This window comes from Rhinichthys klamathensis, unplaced genomic scaffold (genome assembly GCF_029890125.1).
Source record: "Rhinichthys klamathensis goyatoka isolate OS25496 unplaced genomic scaffold, OSU_Roscu_1.1 h1tg000191l_1, whole genome shotgun sequence".
Lineage (NCBI taxonomy): Eukaryota > Metazoa > Chordata > Actinopteri > Cypriniformes > Leuciscidae > Rhinichthys > Rhinichthys klamathensis.
Genome location: NW_026606717.1, coordinates 5,665,759 through 5,691,844, shown reverse-complemented (window position 1 = coordinate 5,691,844; position 26,086 = coordinate 5,665,759). Strand labels below are relative to the sequence as shown.

At 36.5% G+C, this 26,086-nt stretch overlaps 1 protein-coding gene across 2 annotated transcripts in view; it reads right to left on the bottom strand.

Moving 5' to 3' along the window:
- Window positions 1-25,637, bottom strand: part of heatr6 (HEAT repeat containing 6) — a 32,153-nt gene extending 6,516 nt beyond the window's left edge. The window contains exons 1-16 of one of the 2 annotated variants that reach the window (XM_056262185.1): window positions 25,270-25,637; window positions 23,913-24,020; window positions 23,693-23,833; window positions 23,498-23,613; window positions 19,836-19,950; window positions 18,526-18,627; window positions 18,244-18,387; window positions 17,149-17,390; window positions 11,033-11,210; window positions 10,736-10,942; window positions 9,279-9,378; window positions 1,669-2,012; window positions 1,462-1,584; window positions 1,278-1,367; window positions 1,051-1,185; window positions 827-949 (exon numbers count right to left, since the gene is read on the bottom strand). In XM_056262185.1, coding sequence (XP_056118160.1) covers window positions 827-949; window positions 1,051-1,185; window positions 1,278-1,367; window positions 1,462-1,584; window positions 1,669-2,012; window positions 9,279-9,378; window positions 10,736-10,942; window positions 11,033-11,210; window positions 17,149-17,390; window positions 18,244-18,387; window positions 18,526-18,627; window positions 19,836-19,950; window positions 23,498-23,613; window positions 23,693-23,833; window positions 23,913-24,020; window positions 25,270-25,563 — 2,562 coding nt within the window. In that variant the 5' untranslated portion in view covers window positions 25,564-25,637. Of the gene's footprint in view, window positions 1-826; window positions 950-1,050; window positions 1,186-1,277; window positions 1,368-1,461; window positions 1,585-1,668; window positions 2,013-9,278; window positions 9,379-10,735; window positions 10,943-11,032; window positions 11,211-17,148; window positions 17,400-18,243; window positions 18,388-18,525; window positions 18,628-19,835; window positions 19,951-23,497; window positions 23,614-23,692; window positions 23,834-23,912; window positions 24,021-25,269 lie in introns of both variants that reach the window. The other variant, XM_056262184.1, reaches the window with a different exon arrangement.
- Between the last annotated feature and the right edge of the window lie 449 nt (window positions 25,638-26,086).

The following is a 26,086-nucleotide window of genomic DNA, read 5'->3' as shown; positions in this document are numbered from 1 at the left end:
TTTCTTTTCGACTGAAGAAAGAAAGACATGGACATCTTGGATGACATGGGGGTGAGTAAATTATTAGCAAAAGTTTTTTTAAAAGTGAACTAATCCTTTAAATTATACTTAACTTTTGTTCTTTTTTATTTTATTTACCGTTACATTACTAGATTTATAGATCAATAAATAAATAAATAGTAATTTAAGCACATTCCTCACACTCAAAATAACTGAATTTCATGCATAACCCTTTTAAGTTCAGCTCAAAATATCTTACATTGGGTGTTTCTGTCGACCTCTAGTGAAAAAATGTATAATATAACATGATATTTCATGACTCTTGCCACTAGATGGCCTTATAGATCTATTTGGAGCAAATGAGCTGTTCCGCTGTGTCCTAAATTCAGTTTCTCTTCAGTATGCATTCAGATACACATGCAGACATTATAAAATAATTTTTTGTTAAAGTTTTAGCATTTTTAGTTTGAATTGTGTACTGAATCATTCCTCGCATCACATTCATTCCTAAGGGGGTCAAATTGACCCGCGAGGGAAGGATTGGTTACTTTTTAAAATTTCAACCACAAAACTCCTCGAATCCATTCTTTTTTTTTTTTTTTTGTATTCGTGGTTCAAGTGCGACAAAAGTTCTAGGGTCTTGGAATGACCCGAGGGAAGGATGAGGGTGAATGATTTGTAATTTTTAAAAAATATTATTAAAAATAAAGTAAAAAAAAATCAATCAATTAAAATAAAATTTAAATAAATGATTAAATAAATACATAAATAAACAATTAAAAATGAGAAGTGAAGCTCTGATTATACGAGTAGGCTGATCCTGTACCTCTCTCAGGCAGGGAAACAGGATGTAGACACCTAGAGCTCTCACCGCTGCCGACTTCACCAGAGAGTTCTCGCTGTACGTCAGTCCCAGCAGTAACGTGATACACAGCACTTGTGTCTTATCCTGGAGGGATTCATACACGCGAATATCACAAACACATTTTATAATGTTCGATCGAAAGACTTCCTGAACACCTGTAAACTCAAGAGCTCAAACACACTCACGGGCAGCTGGCTGAAAGCCTGTGGCAAGATGGAGGAGATGGTGTCACACGCACTGGTCTGTAGGGTGGGATGCTGCTCGTTCTGTAAGGCACTGATCAGTGGACCACTCAAGACTTCCGACCAGAACTGAACCACCTGCAAATCATCAAGATAATGATCTTTGAATTCAGTTTTGTTTTCTACCACGTCACATACACCGTTTAAAAAAAAAGAAAAGAATTTACTACCTGGCATACAGGCACAAGTTTGGCACTTTGTGGAGTGTTGGCATCAGCTCTGTACTGCTGGATAATGCCTGTTCCCAGTTCTTCCAGAAGCTTGGGAAAGGAACAGATAATAATAATAATAGCGATATTTCCCTTAACAAGCACCAGTAATGAAAAAAACAACAAAAAAACTAAGATCTGGTACTTTAGCGCCATGAAGTTGCACAGATGGCTCTTGCTCTGCGAGACAGCGGGCACTGAGTCGTCCCAACTCCAACAGAGACGTTTGAGCCAATGAGAAGTAACCCTTAACCAGATGAGCCAAAACCTGAAATAAACCACAGGCGAACATTTAAAGACAAGCGTTTCAAGAAGCACAAATTCTTCACATCTTCACGAACGGACCACTCACCTGCAGGGCTTCAAGTCGAACAGGTGAAGGTTCCAGCGATGCTCCGCTAGACCCCCCCGCGTCACTATCAGAGTACGGTTCCTCACGAGGCTGCGTGACCAGACTCACGCACAGCTGTAACAGCCAGCACGGCCCCTCCGGACCCCCCTCAACCCCTCCTCCAGGAGACGAGGTACCGGGACGTCTCCAGTTGTGAGAGAGCTCCTGCGGGGTCCTGACGCCGGGGCTGTTGAAGGCCGATGTGGATCCGGGCTGCTGGAGGAGGAGCTGGATCTCAGGGAGGGGGGCTTGTGTTGAGACCAATGCACCGAAGAGAGTGAGACAGGACACGCGGACATTCACATCTAAGATGGGAGGAAGAGACGGGATTGTGAATGTTTGAACTGGATGGATTTTTAGCAATTATCAGGGCAAGCACTGAACACCTGGACATTTTAAAGGGTTAGTTCACCCCTAAATAAAAACTGTGTCATTTTACTCACCCTCATGTCGTTCCAAACCCATAAGACTTTGGTTAAAGGGGTCCTTGATTATGATTGCACTTATTTCACTTTAGTTAGAGTGTAATGTTGCTGTTTGAGCATAAACAACATCTGCAAAGTTACAACGCTCAAAAGTTCAATGCAAAGGGAGATATTTTCTTTTACAGAAATCGCTTTTTAAGGACTACAACAAATGGCTGGTAGGGACTACAACGAGCTTCTTCTCGGGTTGGTGACATCACAGACCCTAAAATTTACATAAACCCCACCCCGGGAACACGCAACAAAGGGGGTGAGGCTATATTGGGCTGCTATAGAGAAGAGGAAGAGGAGTTGTCGCCGGAAACATTTGTTAAAATTTTTTTTTAACTCTGTTCCTGAACATTATTACCACAACGTTGGCACATTTTATGGAGAGCAGCTTCCAGAAGAGAGTACAATGCAGGCTATACACACACAAAAGCTTCTCCTGAAAGACGGAGCCATTCCCATTTTGTTGTGACAATCTGTTGTTTATGGATCACAACTTGTAAGTATGTCTTATTATCTGTAGTTGTGTTTTCCATTAGCAGTTCCAATTATAAGCTTTATGTAGTTGCTATGATAGCTATGATGTGAAAGGCAAAGGTTTGCCTCCGCTAACCTGCTCACTAACATTACAGTATTGTCATTTAATTATTGTAGTTTTCCGACAAATATGATTAAATGGTGGATAACATCGTATCTATAAGAAAATGACCAAAAAAACATACCACTCTGAAAAGTCCTGTGAAATCCGTGCTTGAAATCCGTTCAGCACAATCCTCGTTTGTATGGCAAGCCGTTTTAGCTTTAATTGTACCCAGCCTTACTCGGCGTAATTACATTTTTACTAGTAATAATTCAATTAGAGAGCTCTACAATTCAATTCTTAGGGACTGTTCGTTATTTATTTAAGGGGCCACCGGAGGAGATTTGAGATCTGTAGTCAAAAAAGACTTGACCCTCCCTTCGCCAGCAATAATTTTTTATATGACCCTCCAAAATGATTGTGAAAAAAGGCATGACCCTCCCCGATAATTTATTGATTAGGCTACTTTTCTGGTTTGCGCTTGGCAAAGATGTTCAGATAGCTATTCCATGATAAACGACTAAACTCCTGCTTTCTCATCTTGCTGTAATGATACACCAAACCTACAATTCGGTTCGTATCACAATTTTTGATTTGAAAAAAAAAAATCATGTTTTCGGGGCTGATGCAGTGGTGACGCGTTCATGTAAAATAAGGGCGCTGCCAATACAGTATCTTAAAGCTGCCACAAAGAACCAGCAAAAGTAACGATTATGAATAATATAGCAAGGGGACATTTTAATTTGTCAGTGTCGGTTGCAAATATAAAGGTGACGATACTGACTCGCGATCTTCGCAATAGTGAAAGCGCCAGAGAGAAATGCACATTTCGGATTACATAAGCAGAGAGCAGTCTGTCTGTTTTGTTTCGTTTTGAATTATTCTGTTAAAAAGTAGACATGTCAAGCTTTCTATTAGGGGTGTGCAAAGCAGCCGGTATTTGTATCTGTATTTGTATTTGTTGAGGGGGGAAAAGTATTTGTATTTGTATTCGTATTCGAGTAAAATTCAAAATAGGCCTAAAAATCTATTTGGGGGGGGGGGGGGGGGGTGGGGGGGGGGCGTGCTTTCATAACGCACACACGCAAGGTCTCTCGCTCTCTCCCTCTCTTCCGTGCGCGCGCTACACGGTGTGGAGCACAGTATGTTCTGTCTCGCATGCGCGTTAGATTCCGGGAGATTTGAACTAATTTCAGGGAGCCGCTATCAATAGAGACTTGGGATGTCTGCGTACCATATAACTCCCACAAGTGCATACAATTCGACACAACTACACAAGCATTTTTTAACCTTTTTAACCGAACGTTAACATTACTCTGCCAACAGCCTATATTGTCTAAATTACAGAGCTACGTAAACAGAGCGAACATGAGAGCATCCGACTGCAGCGTAATGGAATAATCTCCCGATCAAACTCCGCTTCCCGAAAGTTATAAACTGCTTCCGGAACCCAGTTAAGGTACAAAAATCTATTCAACAAAAATACTGATGCAGTTAAGTGTTTTTTCGCTCAGCCGAGCCCTCTCTGTTGCTGTGTCTGTGGAGCAGCCTGTGTCAGTCACCTCTTCCTGAACGTCAGTCACTCACTCAAACTCACTCATCCATGCATGCACTGCGGTCTCGTGAGGAAACGCAGCTTTTTGATATTAAGTTTTTCTTGTTCCCGAATACAAATTTTTTTTTAAGTATTTGTTCAAAATAACTATTCGTAAAAAACACGTTATTTGTACCTTTCCGAATACCGTATTCGGGTTCGGCTCATATATTTATCAGATCTGTGAGGCAAGTAGCCTACTACAGCCTATATGATGTTTCGGTTAATTTATTTGACAAGAGTCCAGTTCACACGCAGGCGCCTCCGTGTCATGATGATTTTCTACTATTTACTTCTTATATATTAAATCCAGACAATTTGTTGATGAAACATTGATTAAAATTAAGATACAATTTATGCAAAACGAAATTCACTTTAAAGAAAGGCTTTCTACAAAACAACACTTAATAAAGTGGTCAAAATCATGGCTGGCCATGTCTCCCGATATATTGCGTAGGCTATACTTTTCATAATTAACATAGATGGAAAAAAAACATTATAATATGAAAATGCGCTTATTATGGCTAACACATATACTTTTTGTAATTTTTTGTAATGCAGCAATTTTTCCTATTTGTACAAATTGCTGCACATTTATTAAATTCTGAATTTTGCACACAAGTTGAAAGGCATGTGTTTGTGCATATTAAAACATATCTGCAACATTTATCAAGTTCACTGATAATTGTGCATGCATTTATTAATCATTATGATACTAAAATCATAATAAAGTAGTAGGCTTCCCTTTCAATAGTCCCAATTCGCGGTGGCGCTGCCATTTTCGTCTTTCTTCTGTGGATTTCTTCAGCTCCTGGTTGGTCAAATTCAGATAGATCGACACATCGGCTCATTCAACCGCACAGCGCACACACCTCACGAATTCAAGCCTACAGCTCCCGAACTTTTTAGACATGTTTAAAAATTATCGTGAGGTCGAGATGTTCGGCTCGGCTCGTATCTTCCTAGCACACGACATGAGCCGCAACATGCGAGCACAACCGATTTCCACGCGATTTCTCCCGAGTGAAAAAAAATCATCTGCGAGCTCGTAAAACAGCAACAACAAAAAAATCGCACCGTGTAAGCCGCCTTGGAGTATAAATATATATACAGGCGTTTCAGTATTAAATGCATTTTCTGAGAATTTATATTTCATGTTTTGACAGCAAATGTGACATCCATAACGCTGGAATTGCCCAATTTTAAAGAATTTATCCTCAACTAGTTTTTTGGTGTAGGTCTATTTTATTATGTTAACTTCAAATACGTAATACTAATAGTAATTTAAAAATGTGGTAGCCCTATGTCCAACACATCACACTCCACTGTTATGGGGGCAATTTCAGTAGATTTGCTCACTAACATTGTTGTGGAAACACAATAAGAATGGAAACTGAAATATGGTAGTATCGTGCTACAGCGCACATTATATCAGCTGCAGTTCTGGCGCCTCAGTCCCAATACTGTAAAACTCGACGTACATTCACATCACATGTTAATGCAGCGGTAGAGTTACACTCACAGGACACTGCACTTATTCGCAATCCCAAAAGTTCATTATTTGCTCGTGCTTTAAAGCTTTGCCGGGTAAACATTACTTTGGCGTTCTGTTCTAATACACTTTTTCTGAGCGCGTACTGAAGTGCGCGTGCACTGTCAAACAGCGCCAAACTAGATTTTTGTTGGGTCAGACCATAGATAGCGATGGGGGGCCGAGACCGAGAGAGCTACATAAAGCTACATGGAAAAAATATGCACCAAACAAGCCACTTTGAAATGTAGCTGTTTTGATGAATACAAAAGTTGGGTGACCCTCCCCTATAGACTAAAAAAGTTGGATGACCCTCCCCTCAACAAAGAATAAAAAGACATGACCCTCCCCTATTTTCCTCCGGTGGCCCTTTCCATAAATACCGAAAGGTCCCTTACTAGTAACAATTACAATTAGAGAGCTCTCTAATTCGATTATTACTAGTAACAATTACAATTAGAGAGCTCTCTAATTCAATTATTACTAGTAAGAATTACAATTAGAGAGCTCTCTAATTCAATTCTTACTAGTAAGAATTACAATTAGAGAGCTCTCTAATTCAATTCTTACTAGTAACAATTATTATTAGAGAGCTCTCTAATTCAATTATTACTAGTAAGAATTACAATTACAGAGCTCTCTAATTCAATTCTTACTAGTAACAATTGCAATTAGAGAGCTCTACAAATGAATTTTTACTAGTCATATGTCTCCATTGACTTCCATTCATTTTTACTTAGAGAGCTCTATAATTGAATTGTTACTAGTAAGAATTACAATTAGAGAGCTCTCTAATTCAATTATTACTAGTAAGAATTACAATTAGAGAGCTCTCTAATCCAATTCTTACTAGTAACAATTACAATTAGAGAGCTCTCTAATTCAATTCTTACTAGTAACAATTACAATTAGAGAGCTCTCTAATTCAATTCTTACTAGTAAGAATACAATTGCAGAGCTCTACAATTGCATTCTTACTAGTAACAATTGAAATAGAGAGCTCTCTAATTGAATTAAAGAGCTCTGCAATTGAGTTGTTACTAGTAAGAATTGAATTAGAGAGCTCTCTAATTGTAATTCTTACTAGTAACAATTGCATTAGAGAGCTCTCTAATTGAATTGTTACTAGTAAGAATGCAATTAGAGAGCTCTATAATTAAATTACAGAGCTCTTTAATTGTAATTGTTACTAGTAACAATTCAATTAGAGAGCTCTACAATTAAATTGTTACTAGTAAGAATTGAATTAGAGAGCTCTCTAATTGTAATTGTTACTAGTAACAATTGAATTACAGAGCTCTCTAATGGTAATTCTTACTAGTAACAATTCAATTGTAGAGCTCTCTAATTGTAATTCTTACTAGTAACAATTCAATTAAAGAGCTCTGTAATTAAAAATGAATGGAAGTCAATGGAGACATATGACTAGTAAGAATTCATTTGTAGAGCTCTCTAATTGGAATTGTTACTAGTAAGAATTGAATTAGAGAGCTCTGCAATTGAGTTGTTACTAGTAAGAATTGAATTAGAGAGCTCTCTAATTGTAATTCTTACTAGTAACAATTGCATTAGAGAGCTCTCTAATTGAATTGTTACTAGTAAGAATGCAATTAGAGAGCTCTATAATTAAATTACAGAGCTCTTTAATTGTAATTGTTACTAGTAACAATTCAATTAGAGAGCTCTACAATTAAATTGTTACTAGTAAGAATTGAATTAGAGAGCTCTCTAATTGTAATTGTTACTAGTAACAATTGAATTACAGAGCTCTCTAATGGTAATTCTTACTAGTAACAATTCAATTGTAGAGCTCTCTAATTGTAATTCTTACTAGTAACAATTCAATTAAAGAGCTCTGTAATTAAAAATGAATGGAAGTCAATGGAGACATATGACTAGTAAGAATTCATTTGTAGAGCTCTCTAATTGGAATTGTTACTAGTAAGAATTGAATTAGAGAGCTCTGCAATTGTAATTGTTACTAGTAATAACTGAATTAGAGAGCTCTCTAATTGTATTTTCACTAGTAAGAATTGAATTAGAGAGCTCTCTAATTGGAATTGTTACTAGTAAGAATTGAATTAGAGAGCTCTGCAATTGTAATTGTTACTAGTAATAACTGAATTAGAGAGCTCTCTAATTGTATTTTCACTAGTAAGAATTGAATTAGAGAGCTCTCTAATTGTATTTTCACTAGTAAGAATTGAATTAGAGAGCTCTCTAATTGTAATTGCTACTAGTAAGAATTGAATTGTAGAGCTCTCTAATTGAATTCCTACTAGTAAGAATTGCATTAAAGAGCTCTCTAATTGAATTAAAGAGCTCTGCAATTGCATTCTTACTAGTAAGAACTGAATTAGAGAGCTCTCTAAATCAGTTTTTACTAGTAATAATTGCATTAAAGAGCTCTCCTAATGTAATTCTTACTAGTAAAAACTGATTTAGAGAGCTCTCTAATTTAATTCTTACTAGTAAGAATGCAATTGCAGAGCTCTTTAATTCAATTAAAGAGCTCTGCAATTACATTCTTACTAGTAAGAATCGAATTAGAGAGCTCTCTAATCGCAATTGTTACTAGTAAGAATTGAATTAGAGAGCTCTCTAATTGTAATTGCTACTAGTACGAATTGAATTGTAAAGTTCTCTAATTAAATTTTTACTAGTAAAAATGAAATTACTACAAGTAAGGCTGGGTACAATTTAAGCTAAAACGGCTTGCCATACGTTTGTTAACATTGTAAGGGTCTGAATCGGCCTCGAAATGGTTTGAAATTGACGCCATCGTTAATATTTACATCTGAGTAGAGCTTGCGGTTATGAAGGGGCGGGACATTTCCCGAACACGAGCTAAGCGCTGTATTTTTGGAAGGAGGAGCTTCATCGAAAACAATGCATTCAAACAGACTGGGGAGAGAGGAGCTGTAATAATCTAAAATATGTGAAAATCATGATTTTTTTTAACAATCAAGCATGAAAACATTCTAGTACACCCCAAAAACAAAATCAAGACTTCGTACAAGCCCTTTAATCTTCGAAACACAAATTGAGATATTTTTAAAGATATTTTTCAGGTAACCAAAACACACATGCGTAGAGCGAATAGCATATGGTAAACACTGAAGCTTGTGGAATGTGCGTGCATCAAGTATATGTGAATAAAGGCCCAAATTAAATCTGTTCATCATATAAAGTGATTGTACATCTTCACAAGACTTGGAGTAAAACGCTTGGTTCTTGTGGATTAGTTTTATGACACCATTATGACCTTTATGGATCTTCTCAGTTTTGGTTACCTGGACTTTCAATGGAAACACAGAAACCTCTCAGGTCTGGTCTGAAAATCTGGGTGAACTAAGCCTTTAACAGTACAACTGCAGCATCCTGTAACAGTACCTCTGTGGCGTATATACGGCCGGATCTGTTTCCACAGTGGGCTCAGCAGGCCCGGTCTGAGCCGGTTATAGGGCACGTTGGACACCAGGTGTGCAAGGCACTGGAAGACAAAACACAAATCCTGTTCACAAACTCTTTGTGGGGGAAAAACTCATGCATGGCCTAGGAAAACAGCAAATGCTGACCAAACCACCTTATATTCCTCCAAAGGAACATTTTTGTAGGGATCATGCTCATAGTAAGGATATAGTTGTGATGTTTTAGCTGAGTAACCACAGGTGTAGTTGATCTGTGTCAAATGACTTGGTAGAAGTTGGTAATTGCAAAATGGTTGAAGTAAGTTTTCAGGTCAAGCATTATTCGGAGGCCACTGTATGTGAGTTAGTGTTATTTCAAAGTATTATTTATAGTATTTATTAACATTTAGAATAGTTTTTTTAGTTTTCATTTTAGTTTAATTTTTAGTAATTTTTTGATGTGCTTTTGTCATTTTTATTAGTTTTTTTTTTCATATTTCTATAGAGCTTTAGTTCATTTATTTCACTTAGTTGCCAAGGCAACATCTCATATTTTAAGTTTTTCATTTAATATTTTTATTTTATTTAGTTGAGCTTTTTTTCCAATTACTGAAAGTGAATTTAAACCCTATAAAGTCTACTGTATCATTTGATAAACAAATTTCTAAGGCCTCTAAATATTGAACATAATTAAACCTTTGCTGAAAATCCTGTTGTACATAATCGTCTGATTGATAGTTCATACATTTTTTAGCAAGTAAAAGACCTTTTAGTGTCATTTTAAAACGGTCCATCGTCAGGTCGTGGTACACGTGCCTTTTTGCTGTGAAATCTTTTCTGATTTTTATAAAGGAAATGTAAGAATCGCTTTTATATTGTTAGTTATATTTTTGAATATGAACATTTACAGGACTGAACCAACTGAGGTTTGCTTGATTATCAATACATCATATTTTAGAAAAAAACATGTTAAAATGTGAGTTTCATCTCTCAATCATTATTATTATTTTGCATTGCACTGCATTATATGTCTTGCCCCTGACAATAAAAACTACAGAGCTAAAAACTAAACATTTAAATATCATCTTATTAAACATAATATTGGGAAGATATAGAGTGACAACTGATATTTATATGCATTTTATGCAAGTAATCTGCTATACTGTTATAAAGATCTTACTTTTTGGCTGAATAAATATCAACAAGCATATTTTTGCTCAGTTTGAGCCTCTGAAAAATACTGAGATATTTCTTTCCTCCTCGAGTGTGAGATCCATATTTTCCTATCTCATACTAAAAGAGCCTTACAAAACCTTTCAGTAAACTTCAAGTTTCAGTAAACTGTTAAATTTTCAAACTGTTATTTCTGATGTCAGGCCGTACATGGTTAATCATTTTATTTGTAGTAAACAACACCGGGATGAGTGTGTGTTCTGTTACCTTTAAGACCTGTGTGAGGGTCTGACAGGAGGACTCCGCTACGAGCGCTAGCAGCAAGCCGCGGTTCAGCTCTCTGACACTGGCAGCTAATGTGGCCGAGAAAGGAGTGAAGGCCTGGCGCGGCGCACTGGTGTCTTCAGCGGTGGAGAGGAACTGTCGAGAACCTTCCAGAAGAGCAGACAGAACCTGCAGAGAGCCTGCTCGCACCTAGGAGCAAATGGAGGACGTCAAAAGCCAAATATGCTACATTTAGCTGATGTCAGAAACTAAATGGGCAACAGTGGACTTGCGTTTTACCTTTGGGGAGGGGTCCTTTAGGGCTATGGTCAGGAGGGTAAGAGGAGGAGGGCCTCCAATCCCAGGAGCATCTGGAACAAAGGAAGACCAGTAGCCATAGAGGATTCGTTTCTCAACACACTTGACCACAGCCAGGAAGCACTGAAGCGCACTCTGCCGCACACGTGCTTGATACAACCTAGACGAGAGAGAGACCAACATAAACACGTACGCATTTACATCCATGTCAAAAAAGTGTTGTGTCAGAGAAGAAACACAGTATCAGACACTTAAGACATGCAAAAAAGTGATTATTTATAATAACAACAATAATAAACAATAATATTGATTACAATTACTGTGGATGATTAAATTGGTATTTATTGTTATTAAATGGCCTATTTAATTAATAATAATAAAATGGTAATAATTTATTGTACAATATACAATTGCATGATCATAAAAAATATTCATAATGCATAGGTTTTTATTAGGGATGCACGATATATCGACCACATATCGATATCGGCCGATAAATGATCTTTTTTGATGTTATCGTTATCGGTCTGATAAGAAAATTGGGCCGATATATCAAAGCCGATAGATAGATTATTTACTTCAGTTGAGAGATGCGCGCTGTTCGCCATGATGGTTCTGAATGATTGGATTAACTTCAAAAAGGAAGATACAGTTCAGTGCAACATGTGCAGCACAAATCTGTCACATAACATTATAATAAAAACATGCAAAAGAATGTTGTGAATTGTTGTTCGCCAGTGTTTCAGCGCGACGAGCGCGTTGTGGCAGAAAGAGCGCGTCTATGGAGTTTAGCCTTCATGACAAGCACAGTCAAGTTCTCTTGAGCATTCGCAGCATTCTGCGCCATTGTAAGTTGTAATATGTTTATTTTGTGTATATATATCTGATTAATCTAATATAGGATGCGTTTGGTTGAGTTAATGAACGATGCAGTAGCGCTTCATTGTACCAGTGATCATCTTTGGTGTGATCATCTTTGATCATTTTAGCGTTGCGCAGCTCAAACAGCAATGCACATTTATAACTATAATTGGGACTGTCATATACATGCCATTATAATGAGAACACTATTGTAATAAAACGTTGTGAATTCTCTGTTTAGTTGCCATTTCAGCGCGTTGTTGTGAGAATAGCGCGTCCAGAACAGGGATTAGCCTACACATTATGACCAGCACAAGTTCGATTATGCATTCACGTCATTTTGCGCAGATAAGTCGTAATATAAAGTTGATGTAATATAAATATCTGATTAATCTCACATATGATGCGTTTCGTTCGTGGATTTAAACAACCTTCTAGAAAAGTTCTTCAGTTTATGCCGGTGCTCGTTCTCTTCAGCGCGCGCAGATTAAACAACAATGCAAAACATTAAAAGCTATGATTGGGACTGCCATACAATTCTAATTGTATTCACTATTGTAATACATTTGTAAATTCTTTGGGTTTGCATTCTTCAACAACCGTTGAGTTGATTAACCTTCTAGCAATCAACCTTCTCTTCAGCTTCAGCGCGCGCAGCTCACACAGCAATGTCATTTGAAACAGTAACTACAAGCTATTGAAGATGTTTACTATCAATGTAATATTAAAAATGTTAATTTTTTTTCAAAAACATTGCGTTATAATTAATAACTAACATTATTTTGTTCTCGTATTATTTTCATCAACGATATGGTTTGATTAAAATATTTTTTTTCTTATTGTGCGTGCGGAGGCGATTCCATTTTATTGATCCATGGGACATGCATTTTGTTTCTTTATATGCAGCCCAATGTTATCCAATGACTTGTTTGCATTATTTATGTATTTTATTTTTTGTTAGGCAATAGATTTTTTGATAACACTTTACAATAAGGTCTCATTTGTTAATGCATTAACTAACAGAGAGCAATAGCCTTTGTTATTGTTAGTTAATAAAATATGTGGGTTCATGTTAGTTCACAGTGCATTGACTAATGTTAACAGATACAACTTTCTTAAAAATGTTTTATAAAATTGTTGGGTCATGCTAACTAATGCTAACAAAATTAAACCTTATTATGAAGTACCATTTTTTAATAAAGAAAGTTGTCCATATGAGTGTAAAATTAATTTTAAAAGTTAAGGAATCTTACACTGGTTCAAACTAGGCTATACTGTATTGTGATTTGATTTATGTTAAACGTGTTTGAGACCAGGCTTTTAATGGTGAGCCTTTTGTTATACAGGCTATCAAAGTATATAAAATTTTTAATTTAGATTCATCGGCCAATATATCGGTTATCGGCTTTCAAATGTAAAGAATTATCGGTTATCGGTATCGGCCAAAATGTTCATATCGGTGCATCCCTAGTTTTTATTGTAATTACCATTTAGTTTTTCAAATACTATTACAGTTGTGTCGGAGCAGAAATACAGTATCAGTTAATGGACAATTAATGAACGCAAAAAAAAGTGAATATAATAACAACCATAATTAATAGTAATAATAATGTAATATGATAACTAATGTGAATTATAAATTATTAAACATTAATTAAAAGCTTATGCATTGTTATTTAATTAAATTGTCTATTTTAAATTAATAATTATAAATACATACATGCATACAAAATTAAACAAGAAAAATCAGCATATCTGTTACTGGACACTAAATCACATACACAGTATTAGTCTTAAAAAAACCCCGCGCGGGCCAGTGAATGGCCATCAGCAAAACAAACAGCAAACATCATATACAGTGGCGCGAAGAGTGTCAATGTTACTTCAGGTTATAACGTGTTAAAATGTCAAAGAACTACGAGGCTGATACGAGAAAGAGGACATTCCTATAGGGCTGGGAGGTAAATCGAGTTTGTACAATATATCGATTTTTTTTAAACGATAAGGCAATACTGTTTATATCGATACAGTAGTTTGATACGAGCACATCTGAAAAATAGCGGAGTACGCAGTGTGAGCTCCTGCAGTGAAACAACATAGTACAATTTGTCCTAAACATGACAAGCTTATATTAAGCACTTCAAAATAACTGGTAAGATATAGTTAACAAGTTTAAAGCAGCTTGCCCTGTCAGATGCTCTGACAAATACTGTTGCTGACTGACAGATAAATAACGTTACTTCCGCTGTTTAATGCGTTTGAGACGTGGTGCTTTCCTCAGTGCTTAACTTACATTTCACAGGTATATTCTCCATCTGTAAATGTTAGAAAGTCAAACAAATATGTCCATTTCATTGTGAGGAGAGGACGAGCTTCTGCAAGTGAATCTCCGCTAATATTCAAGCTTCCGTGAATAAGCGCCGCCGCCAGCACGCGCGCCTAACAGACGAGCACAATAGAAGAGTAGCGCAATAATTCTGACTAAAAGATACATAGTGCTAAAATATTTGTTGTTGGAGACAATAAATGTGCCATATGTGGAATTTTAAACCTACAAGTAGGCCTCTGTTTTTATGAAAGTAAGCATTATAACGGGGTAATCAAAGTGCTTTTGTTTTTATTTTCATTTTTAGTTTAGCCTTAGTCATTTTAAAAACAAAAGCATTATTTTTGTTTTTAGATTGTAATGTTAGAATGTAATGTGATTTTAACCACCTTTTTGCACGTAATATATTGCATAGCCTACATTACATTCACTATATTTGTTTCCATATCCTTCAATATCAACATTGTTTGGATATCATTAAGCAGGATGTGAAATATTTTTTTTATAAATAAATACAGATTTTCTTTATCCAAATAGAAAAACATAGAAAGTACCGAGATATATATCGTATATCGGCATTTAACCAAAAAATACCGAGATATGATTTTTTGGCCATATCGCCCAGTCCTAATTCCTAGTGTCATGGAAAACGCAGTACACCTGGGTGGAGAAAGGCGATGAGGGCATGTACTGTTTCGTTTGCCGGAAATTTACAACAAAAGCCGACCAAAATGCAAAATGCATAACCGGCCTGCCGAGTGCCAACGAGCTATCTAAAAATAGTGTAATCAAATTCCCCCCTAAACTTCTGCCTAGCCCCCCTAAAAATGTGTGATTAAGTGTAAGCTACACAAATTTGTGTTCGCTTCAGTCTTGTTATAATCAGATTCAGCGCGTTCTTCATTTTTTCTTCATTGACAGTTTTTTAGGTCATAAATGTTAAACGTATGACAAAAATAATCAGGCAAACTAATATACTTTAGTCTAATTTCGCCATTTTGAAGTGAAAATATAGCCTATGTAACTCATCACTCATGTAATGTAATAATTAGTTTACTGTCATTGTGAGGGGGCAAGAAAAATTAATCCTAATGTATACAATAAATTAGGGGTGACCCCGAATAGTCGAAGATTCGATGCTTCGATAGGAGGAGCCTGATTCGACTACCAATCTCACGGTCGAATCTTCGCAGATGTGTTATTAAACGAGGATTATGTCATTTTGGCTATATGAGTGTGCTCAATGTCTGATTTCACATAGAACTACTGGTTTTCTGTCAATATGTTAATATACAGCCTATTATGATAATGCTGTCGATAAAAATGTGCAAAGAAAGAAGCTTTTAATAAATATTTTAACGTGCGCGCAGGGTGAATAAATCCAAACACCCCGTGACAGATTTAAGTTTCACTTTCGATCCGTGACCGACAGAGGAGCGTCTTGTCGGCAGGGATTTAAATCTTTAAAAATGTCTGGGATAAGACAATCTAAAGATGCACACCATCAGAAAGGATATTCTCCAAGGCTGGATTCAGCATCAGGAAAGCACTTCTGCCGGCCAACGTTAACAGGCTGGTTTTCCTCGGGACGTTCTAAAACGCTTAACGTGAAAAAAGCTTTTAAAACGCTTAAATGGCACTTTTACGTGCTTAATGTATGTACACAGTAGGCTACACACCTTAAGAAACCATTCTATGTGCAGATAAGCAGATGAACCCAGAATATGAACGCAACGCGTTTCTCCTATTGAAAGTCACGTAAAGCTTTTTCTTTAACGGTTTTCTATGGGAGGAAAATGCTTAACGTAGCCTAAGTTATAATAAAACGCGTTGCGTTCATATTCTGGGCTCATCTGCTTTTCTGTAGGCTATATAGTATGCTTTATTAATATAAGGTGTGTACAGAATTTGATCTTTTAATATAACAGTTTTAGGACAAAGCCGTTAAGCGTTTTTCACGTTAAGCGTTTTAGAATATATTTTATCCGCGCACACAATTTGAAAAGACTCAAACGGACACAGGCCGAGTGAAAGACTGGATTTAGTTTTTTCGATCAGGTATGAATAAGTGATTTCAAAACATTTCAGCCGGTTCTAATTAGATTTTTGGATACTGTGAACACGTTTAGCTAAAAAGACTGCCGCTCCAGTTTAGCGTTTATTGTTGTTTCTGCAGTTAAAAAGACAAAGTTGACCATCCTGGCCATACTTTCGTTATTTTAATAATTTCTTTATTTTTATTTTATTAATTGATCACTCAGGGTGATCTAATTTAACTATTTGTGACTTGTGTTTTGAATTTTGTTCCCCTGCACTTTAGGCATTTTGCACACATTTGTTCTGCTTCTTGTGATTTGATTCTGACTTATTTCGTTTTGTATTTTTATTTATTATAAAAGTATATTATGTTCTTAATTGTTGATTATTTTTCAGTGCATCGATGTTGCGCTGTAGGCCTACATAGAGCATGCTCGTACAGGCAATTCAGCCGATTTAATTTGATTTGCATGTGAAATGCAAATCCTATCTGCAGTGTGGCCTTTCTGCAGTTATTTATGTTATTTCTTAGTTTTATTGATCCAAAATGTTTTTATACATTTTCTTCTTTATCTTTGTGTGATGTTCTGTACATCGCGGCTTTAAAATGTTAAAGCCCCGCCCCCTCCCACACATGATTCGACTATTAGTCGACTATAGGCAGGACCTGACGAATCTGATTCGACTATGAAAATCCTTAGTCGGGGACACCCCTACAATAAATACAGTTTAATGGAAAAGTGCTTTTCATTCTATTTCTTTCAGGGCCAGTAAAAATATAGAAGGGGCCAGTAAAACTCTGATCTACTGGCCCTGGGGGCCAGTGGGGATTTTTTTTTATGTTGAGCCCTGATTAGTGGTCCGAGAGTCATACCTGAGTTTGGATTGCATTCCTCCCTCAGGGTCGGAGAATTCAGAGTCGGAGCTCCCCTTCTTCCAGGAAGGGTAGAGCTGCGGAGTCACTCCTGACGCTGAAGTAACACTCGAGGACTGAGAGCCGAGAGACCAACCACTCTGATCTCCAGATTTAACCTCATCACCCTCTCCTTCCTCAGCATCTCTCTTTCCCTCGGCTCCAGCTTTCTTCCCTTTCCCACGAGACTTACGCTTCTTGTTCTGTTGGGACTAAAGTAGAATTATAGTGTTTCCTCCTCTGGTAGATCATACAGTTACAGTCTTGATTTTACAATAACCTTTACACTAGTCGTGATATATCGGCATAGCATATCAGTATCGGCCAAATGTATGTTCAATTTAATTGTTATGGTTACTGGCCCGATAAGAAGATTAAGCTGAATAATGGATTATTTCCTCCAGCTGAGACACTTCAGTTGCGCACTGTTCGCCATGATGGTTTTAAATTGCTTGAAATATGATTGGATCAAATTGCAATGCTGCAACGTTTTCCTTATTTTCCATGCAGAGGTTATTCCAGTTTATTTATCCATGGCACATGCATTTTTATTTCTTTATACGTGTAGTCTAATGACTTGTTTGCATTATTTAGGCATTGTTTTATTTCTTTGCAAGGAAAAGCAAAAACACTTTTTGATAAAGAAAGTTTGCAATAGGAGTGTCAAATGAATTTGAAAAGTTCCTACACGGATTCACTATAGGTGCATATACTACTGTACTGTATATGTTTGATTTATGCTGAAGTGCTTAGGAAATGGCTTTTAATGGTGAGCCTTTTGTTTTTGTAATCAGGCTCTTCAAAATGCTATCAACATTTGGATTTAGATTTATCGGCGCATCCCTTGTAACGCGGATGGCTGGTATAAAGCGCACGATGACCGAAAGTATCAGAGCAAACAGTCCTTTAATAGATAATAATATCCAAATGGCACAGGAAAGCTCAGGGAATAGGTATCACAACAAGCAAAGGGAATACAGACAAAACAGGGACAGAACACTGAAAACGAAACCAAAACAGAACTACATACAGAACCCGAATGTTCTTGCCACTTACCCCTGCAGTTTTTTTCTGCACAGTTGAGTCTTGTGAGGGTTCAGGTTTTGCAGCGGAAACAGTCTCGTACTGAGGGAGAGGAGCGGGGTACAACACCTGTGGCATCTCCACACTCATTCCTGGCAGCCCGTAGAACATGAATCTCTGCCAAGGACACAATGAGACAATTATCAGCGATGATACAATTAGCTTCCCTGCACTTATCAATTCAGCTCCCTTTTGAACTGTACTACCAATCTGTAAATCTACATCTTTAAAACATGAACAGAATACAATGCATACTTTGAGCACAGCCAATAAGGTGCCCAGATCCTGGTTTGGAATGGCTTTCCATTTTCCACCATTGAGAAAATACTGCATTCCCTTCAGAGCACTCTGCAATAACTGAAACAGAAGCAATGGGAAACTTTTTATAGTACACAAATAAGACAAACCAGTGGTTATTCTTACCAAGTGGTTTGAGTGAAGGTGTGGTCACATTTACCATTGCTTTTTGTCAAATTTTGCAGACAAAATCCATTCATTTCAATCCACCTTATTCCTACGGCCCATGATGCTTTGCGCGAATTATGGGTGTAACTTCCGTTAAGCTGTAAACAATCAGTGAAAGTCTCGCTCTATGAACGCAATACATTCAAAAAAGTGTCACAATGAGATGACATTAATCGACTCACCCTTCAACCATGGAACATTAAAATGAAATTTAAAAGTTTAAAAGAATCAACAAGGTCAACAGACCAAAAATAGCCCCAAACGCGCGAGTCTTTGGTTAAATATCACTGTAGTAGGCAAATATATTGTATAACAAGCCTTAATCAAAAATATTCATTAACTTCAGAATTACATGACACTATATCAAAGTGATTTCCGTCATTTTGACAGATTATAAATTGCATTTACCTGTGAAAACAAACCTGGAAAGAGACGTGAGGATTTGAGGAGAATAACGAGAGATTCTTCGTGCATTCCAGTGAATTATTATCGTAAATTAAATTCGGGAGAACAGACCACAAATGTGCCGTATATGTTGTACTTTTTTCATACTTTTACAGCGGATTGCAAAGGAAAAAATAAAAATCATCATGAGGAAAAGAAAGCAGCGACTGAAAAGAGCTCTTGCCATAGATATTCTTGTTATAACATGTCATGTTAAAATACCAAGTATAACGTTATTCTCATGATGTCTGAAAATAAATCATGAAGGAAAATTGACAGCTCATCCAGTCAAACTGACGGATCAGCTTTATTTGTAGGGCAACCTTATGATTTGAAATTATTCGTTTCAGCCTTTTTGAATGGAAGTTCCCCAAACCGGAAGTGCCACCCTTAATTCAAAACGCAGTAAGGTCGTCAGGAATAAGGTGGATAGGAATCCATGCGGGAAAAAATTCTGCATGCAGATTTTACACACATTCAGGTTGCCATGAATTTTCCATATTGACCAGCAGAAAGTTACTTGGTTTGAAAGTGACAGTGAGAGTTTTGCTTCACACATTGTTACACTATTGACAATAGATATTGGACTTTGTCTACTTTGGCTAATGTGACCGCACCTTGAGTTCTAGCAGCATCAGAAAACATGCAGTACTGACTGAACAGAAGACAATGTCCTCCACATCAGCTGGTTTGGGAGACTGCAGTGTCCGCAGGAGGATTCCATAGCATACACCTTTATATGGCTCCTCTAAAAACGGCTGACCGGGAACACTAGCACACAACCAAATCGACATTTCACTGTAAAGGCCTGTTCACACAAAGGACGATGATGACTTTAATAACGATTATAACTCCACAGTTGACGGTAGCCATTGACTTCCATAGTATGAAAAAAATATATGGTAACACTTTACAATAAAGTTCATTAGTTAACATTAGTTAATGTATTAAATAACATGAACCAACAATAAGCAATACATTTGATACATTATTTATTAATGTTAGTTAATACAAATACAGATGTTCATTGTTCGTTCATGGTGCATTAACTAATGTTACCAAATAAAACCTTTGATTTAAAAAATTTATTTTATGTTGAAATTAATATTAACTAAGATTAAAACATGCTGTAGAAGTATTGGTCATTTTTAGTTCATGTTCATGTTATTGTAAAGTGTTACCAAAATACTATGGAAGTCAATGGCTACCGTCAGCAGTTTGGTTACAGACATTCTTCAAAATATCTTCTTTTCTGCTCAGCAAAAGAAAGAAAAACATACAAGTTTGGGACAACTTGAGTGAGTGCGAGTAAATGATGATAGAATTCTCATTTTTGGGAGAACTATCCCTTTAGCTCTGCAGTCTCTCTACTTTTTAAAATTGTATTAATAGTCAATAATAACAGTTTGTTGAAAAAACTGAAATGAACGGATGCATGATATATTGGTTCCATATCAGTAATCAGCTGATATTTGAGCTGATTTTTATTTATTTTGATTGATATCAGCTGATATTTAATATTTAATTGTGTATGCTCATTTGATCTATTTTTACATTGAGACTGCCATCATCTAACACTCAAAGTTAATATTTAAAAACAGTATAACGCATAATAAATATAATACATATCAAATACAGTATTAAAAACTGTTAAATGTAACATTATGAAAAGCAAAAAAACAAAACAAAACGAATATACATTTATCATCATTTTGAAATTTTAAAAAATATTTGTATTTATTTAAATAAAATAGTGTCACTTGTCCCAAATGTATTAACATTTAAATTAAAGGAGAACTCCGGCGCAAAATGAACCTTTGGTCTAATTACACATCGTTACCTAGTCAACCGTTATCTGAGATTTGTTTTCATGATTATCGAATGTAAATAGTTTTATCTCTACAAACAGTTTAGCCTATAAAGCTAGTATAACGGTAGTATATTGGGCATAGTGTAATGACAAATAAAAATCGCTTGTTAATACCACTAACAAGGCTCAAAATAGACCCACACTAACACGGTAGCATAATGAGGGTCCCTACCTTCAAACCGAAGCATTGAGAACTTAGTAAGTGTACAGATAGTTTAATAAGAAGGTATTTTAAACATACAGTCAACTTCGTGTATACAGGCAGAAGCCATCTTTGAAATACAGCCTTTACCAGTCGATCTACGAACGCCGATCCAAGTGCGCTGGTGAGAATGTGAACGAGCTATAAGTTGTGATAAGGTGAGCGCGAACAGCAGGCTTGGATCGGCGTTCGTAGATCGACTTATAAAGGCTGTATTTCAAAGATGGCTTCTGCCTGTATACACGAAGTTGACTGTATGTTTAAAATATCTTCTTATTAAACTGTCTGGACACTGACAAAGTTCTCAATGCTTCGGTTTGAAGGTAGGGAGCCTCATTATGCTACCGTGCTAGTGTGGGGCTATTTTGAGCCTTGTTAGTGGTATTAACAAGCGATTTTTATTTGTCATTGATCTATGCCCAATATACTAGCGTTATACTAGTTTTATAGGCTAAACTGTTTTTAGAGATAAAACTATTTACATTCGATAATCATGAAAACAAATCTCAGATAACGGTTGACTAGGTAACAATGTGTAATTAGACCAAAGGTTCATTTTGCGCCGGAGTTCTCCTTTAATAATTTGATACAATGTACTACTTATTAGGGGTGTGACGAGACGCTTATCTCACGAGACGAGACTAGACACGAGATTGGGTTCACGAGAACGAGACGAGACGAGATTTTTGCACAATTTTTCAGAAATCCTCAATGACAAAATTCATGGCTGGAAAAATAGTATGCAGGTGCATTTTTCAATGTTTTAACTAATAATCTTCTAATGCATGTCATTTCAGGTCTACTTTATGAGTATGAATTATCAAATGCATTGAAAGAAAACAATATTCAAGCACTGTAAAAGGTTTTTATTGACTGGCTTTTCTCCTGTATAATTTCACATTAGTCTCTTCAGACCTTACTGTACATTTAAGAGCTTTCAGAACTTCTGATTGAGGCTGTGTGTGACCTCCTAACTGAACTCCTTTTAACACACATTTAACAGAGAAATAAAAACCGTATAAATAACAAAAATAAATAACTGTTTTCTCTTAGTCTTATTAAGTGCAAACAATAAGTGCGAGTGCAACCATAATCAAAGTTAGCACACAGACTCTTTATAATTGTTGTGAAATTGCGGTTTTATTTTGCACCGGCAGTTATAGGGTTAATGCGGTGAGTTCGGAAAAGGCCGAGAGAAACGAGGCTGGTGTGTTTGTCTCTACAGTTGTTCTTGCGTTCCGATTATAAGTTCAGAAACGGAGCCTCCCTTGTCTGTTGTCCTTTGTACGTTACAGTGCTCTCTCAATATTCGCAGTGCCAACAGAGACCATAGCCGCAAATAAACAGTCCAGAGATGGGTATTGGGAGACGGATTATTTTATGTATGCAGCCTAATTTGTGCGCAATGCACATCAGGGAGCTTGTGTTTTACTTTCACTTACAAATTCGTGACCGCGCGTATAGGGAGCAGCGGTGCTGAGCGCGCATTCTACAAGATAAGACATTTACCAGACGTTTAGTCTGTTGCGCAACGAATCCTCCGCCATCGTCATGCGATCAGTGAACTGTGATTCGTGCTGCACTGATTGCAACGGCAACTCGTGCTGGATGAGCAGAGCAGACTTTTGCATTAGTTTATAATGGTTTTTATTTTTTTATAAAAACAACAAAACGATAGTTTAGGCGAATGTGAGTGTAGCGGTGGAATATTAATGGGGATATCGCGAGACAGCTTTTTCACTCGACGAGAAATCTCGTCATATTTAGTCTCGCGAGATCTCGTGGCACGAGATCTCGTCACACCCCTACTACTTATATTTGAAAAATAACTGCAAGTAATTAATTGCAGCTATAATTAATTTCTGTAATTACATCTATAATTACACTGTTGACTCTTCCAACACACCTTAACCCAAATAGTGTACTGTAATTCATTAGTAATCATTTACATTTTTTTTTACCAATGTAAGGTTAAAGTGCATATGTTGTGCTTGTTAGGGTGTATTTAGGAACACAAGCCAAATACTAATATGAAACAAAAAATGCCAATAGGAACACAATACTTTCGTAACTTAAAGCTGGAATAAACAGCACAACTAAAATTTGAACAGATTTTAAAACACTAGACATCATACATCATACACTTTAGTTTAACTTTTACATTTTAAATAGATATTAAATAGCAGGCAGTTATAAAGCTTGACTCATGACATGATTTCATTCCCGAAACTCGGGACACGCCTCACCTGAGACACAGATTAGCTATGCAATGCACAGCAGAACGGCGCAGCTCTATGTCGGGCTGAACGGGGTCACCGTAGCTCACCAGAATACCACTCAATCCAAGGAGTTCTGGAAGATGCTGGAGAGGATTACAAAATGAAGATGAATAGATTATAAATATCATAAACAAAAAATAAGTGCGAGTTTGTCGCTCCTACCCGTTGACATTTGGATCCATTGCCATAGACCAGTGACGAGAGGGCAAGCAACACATCCGGGTGAGTCCATGAGCTGCACGTGCGCAGAGCACGTGAGCAGTACGACACCAAAACATCAAGTGTGTGCTCATCCACTATTACCTGGAAGTACAAAAGCAGGATATTTTTCAGAAGATTGTGCCTCTTGATAAGAAACCATATATGGCCATAGTGTAAGTACCTGGAGCTGGTTTAGAAGTTGATGAATCAATTGGCACAATTTGATGAAGAGATGCTCTTGGCTGAGAGGAACCAGACGGCTTGCTTGCATAAGCATCTCACAAACAACCTGTGAAAGATGACAGGTGGTCATTTAAAAAGACATAATGGACAAACACTACCAATGATTTATGCCCTCTCACAGACTCATTGAGATTTTTGGAAATTGTAAAAATTAGCTCATTTTTTTGTACATGTTTATTTATTTATTATTTTTTATATGTATTATTATATTAAATGTTCAATTATTTGATGGATGGAAATATGCATATGTACATGTTCCAATATACATGTACCGGTCAAAAGTCTGAAATAGTTTTTAATAGTTTGGAAAGAAGTCTCTTATGCTCACCAAGACTGCATTTACTTTTGTTTAAAAAATACAGTAAAAACAGTAATGTTGTAAAGTATTATTACAATTTAAAAAAATATACTAAAGTGTAATTTATCCCTGTGATTGCAAAGCTGCATTTTCAGCATCATTACTCCAGTCTTCAGTGTCACATAACCCTTCATTCTGATATGATTTGCTGCTCAAGAAACATTTATTATTATCAATGTTGAAAACAGTTGTGCTGCTTAATATTTTTATGGAAACAGTGATACCCCAAACCTTTGAACAGTAGTGTGTATATATATATATATATATATATATATATATATATATATATATATATATACATACATACATACTTTTATTCAGCAAGGATGCATTAAGTTGATCTAAAGTGGAAGTAAATACATTTATAATGTTACAAAAGTGTTCTAGATCAAATAAATGCTGTTAAATGAACTTTCTATTCATCAAAGAATCCTGAAAAAAAAAAACGTTATCTTGGAAAACATTTAGCAGCCAAAAAATGTTTTGTGCACTGATAATAATAACCATTATTATTATTATTAAATCCTATTAGAAGGATCGTGTGACACTGAAGACTGGAGGATGCTGAAAATTCAGCTTTGCATCACAGGAATAAATTACATTTTAAACGGTAGTGTAGTATATATGTATGAATTTTGTATCGATTTATTTATGTTGATATAATACAAGTTCAGCTCATTTCTTCGAACGTGCAAGTTTATATCTTGTTTTGCGTCGTTTGTTGTATAATGATACATTTTGGTACAATCATTTGCAAAGGTTGTGGCTCAAAACCTGTCTACCTAGGCAGCATCTCTGAGCATCCTAGGCCATTAGATTCAGGCAGACATCCAAGCGATGCCCAGACATGTAGCAGCTAACGTTTGTCTATGTAGGGGACTTACAATGTTCTGGGAGCTTGACAGCATTAAGAAAAGCAGCATAAGTCTGATCCTACCTCTGGGTGAATGTTGTCATGGTTGCTGCTGCTGTAGTTTTCTGAGATGAGCTGGTCGAACAGTAAATTGAGCTCGGTTTTCAGAGTCGCACTATCAGACGGTCTCAGAGATCGGAGTTTCTCATAGCAGCGACTGATCTGATCCTGCGCCTGCGCGGAACCGTCCAGCTCATGCTGTGACTTTGACTGAGGGACTAACCTTGATGTATCGGGCGAGGCGGACTGAAATCCCTGTGTGTTGCGATTAGAAGGAAAACTTAAGTTCGTATCAAAAAACGTTACCTTACCGGCCATCTTTACGGGGTCAAAATAGCGGCTTTACTATGGTAACCATTAACCACTTCCGCGGTCAATCGGAAATCATCGTTTTTAAATTAAAAGTCTTTTCATTTTTCCCCCAAACGTTTCCTATACACTTTCCATACCATCTATGCTGGTTAGCTAGCTACCTAATATTATCTCTAGGTAATTTACCAGTCACCCAGTGGGCATTTGATGTCAATTTAACATCAAAATGACATCAAACACTGATGTCAAAATTACGTCACGAAATAGGTCAAAAATGAAAGTCAAATTGACAACGTCATGTTATTTTGATGTCATGCTTTGTTTGCATTTGATGCCAATTCAACAATTCTTTGACGTCAAGATGTAATTTTAATGCTATTTTGATATCATTCAATATCAAGCTTCGATATCAATTCAACATAAATGTGACATCAAACATTGATGTCAAAATTACATAAATTTATTGACATATTTTGATATCATTTCAATGCCAAGTAGGGATGTCAACGATTAATCGATGATCGATTAA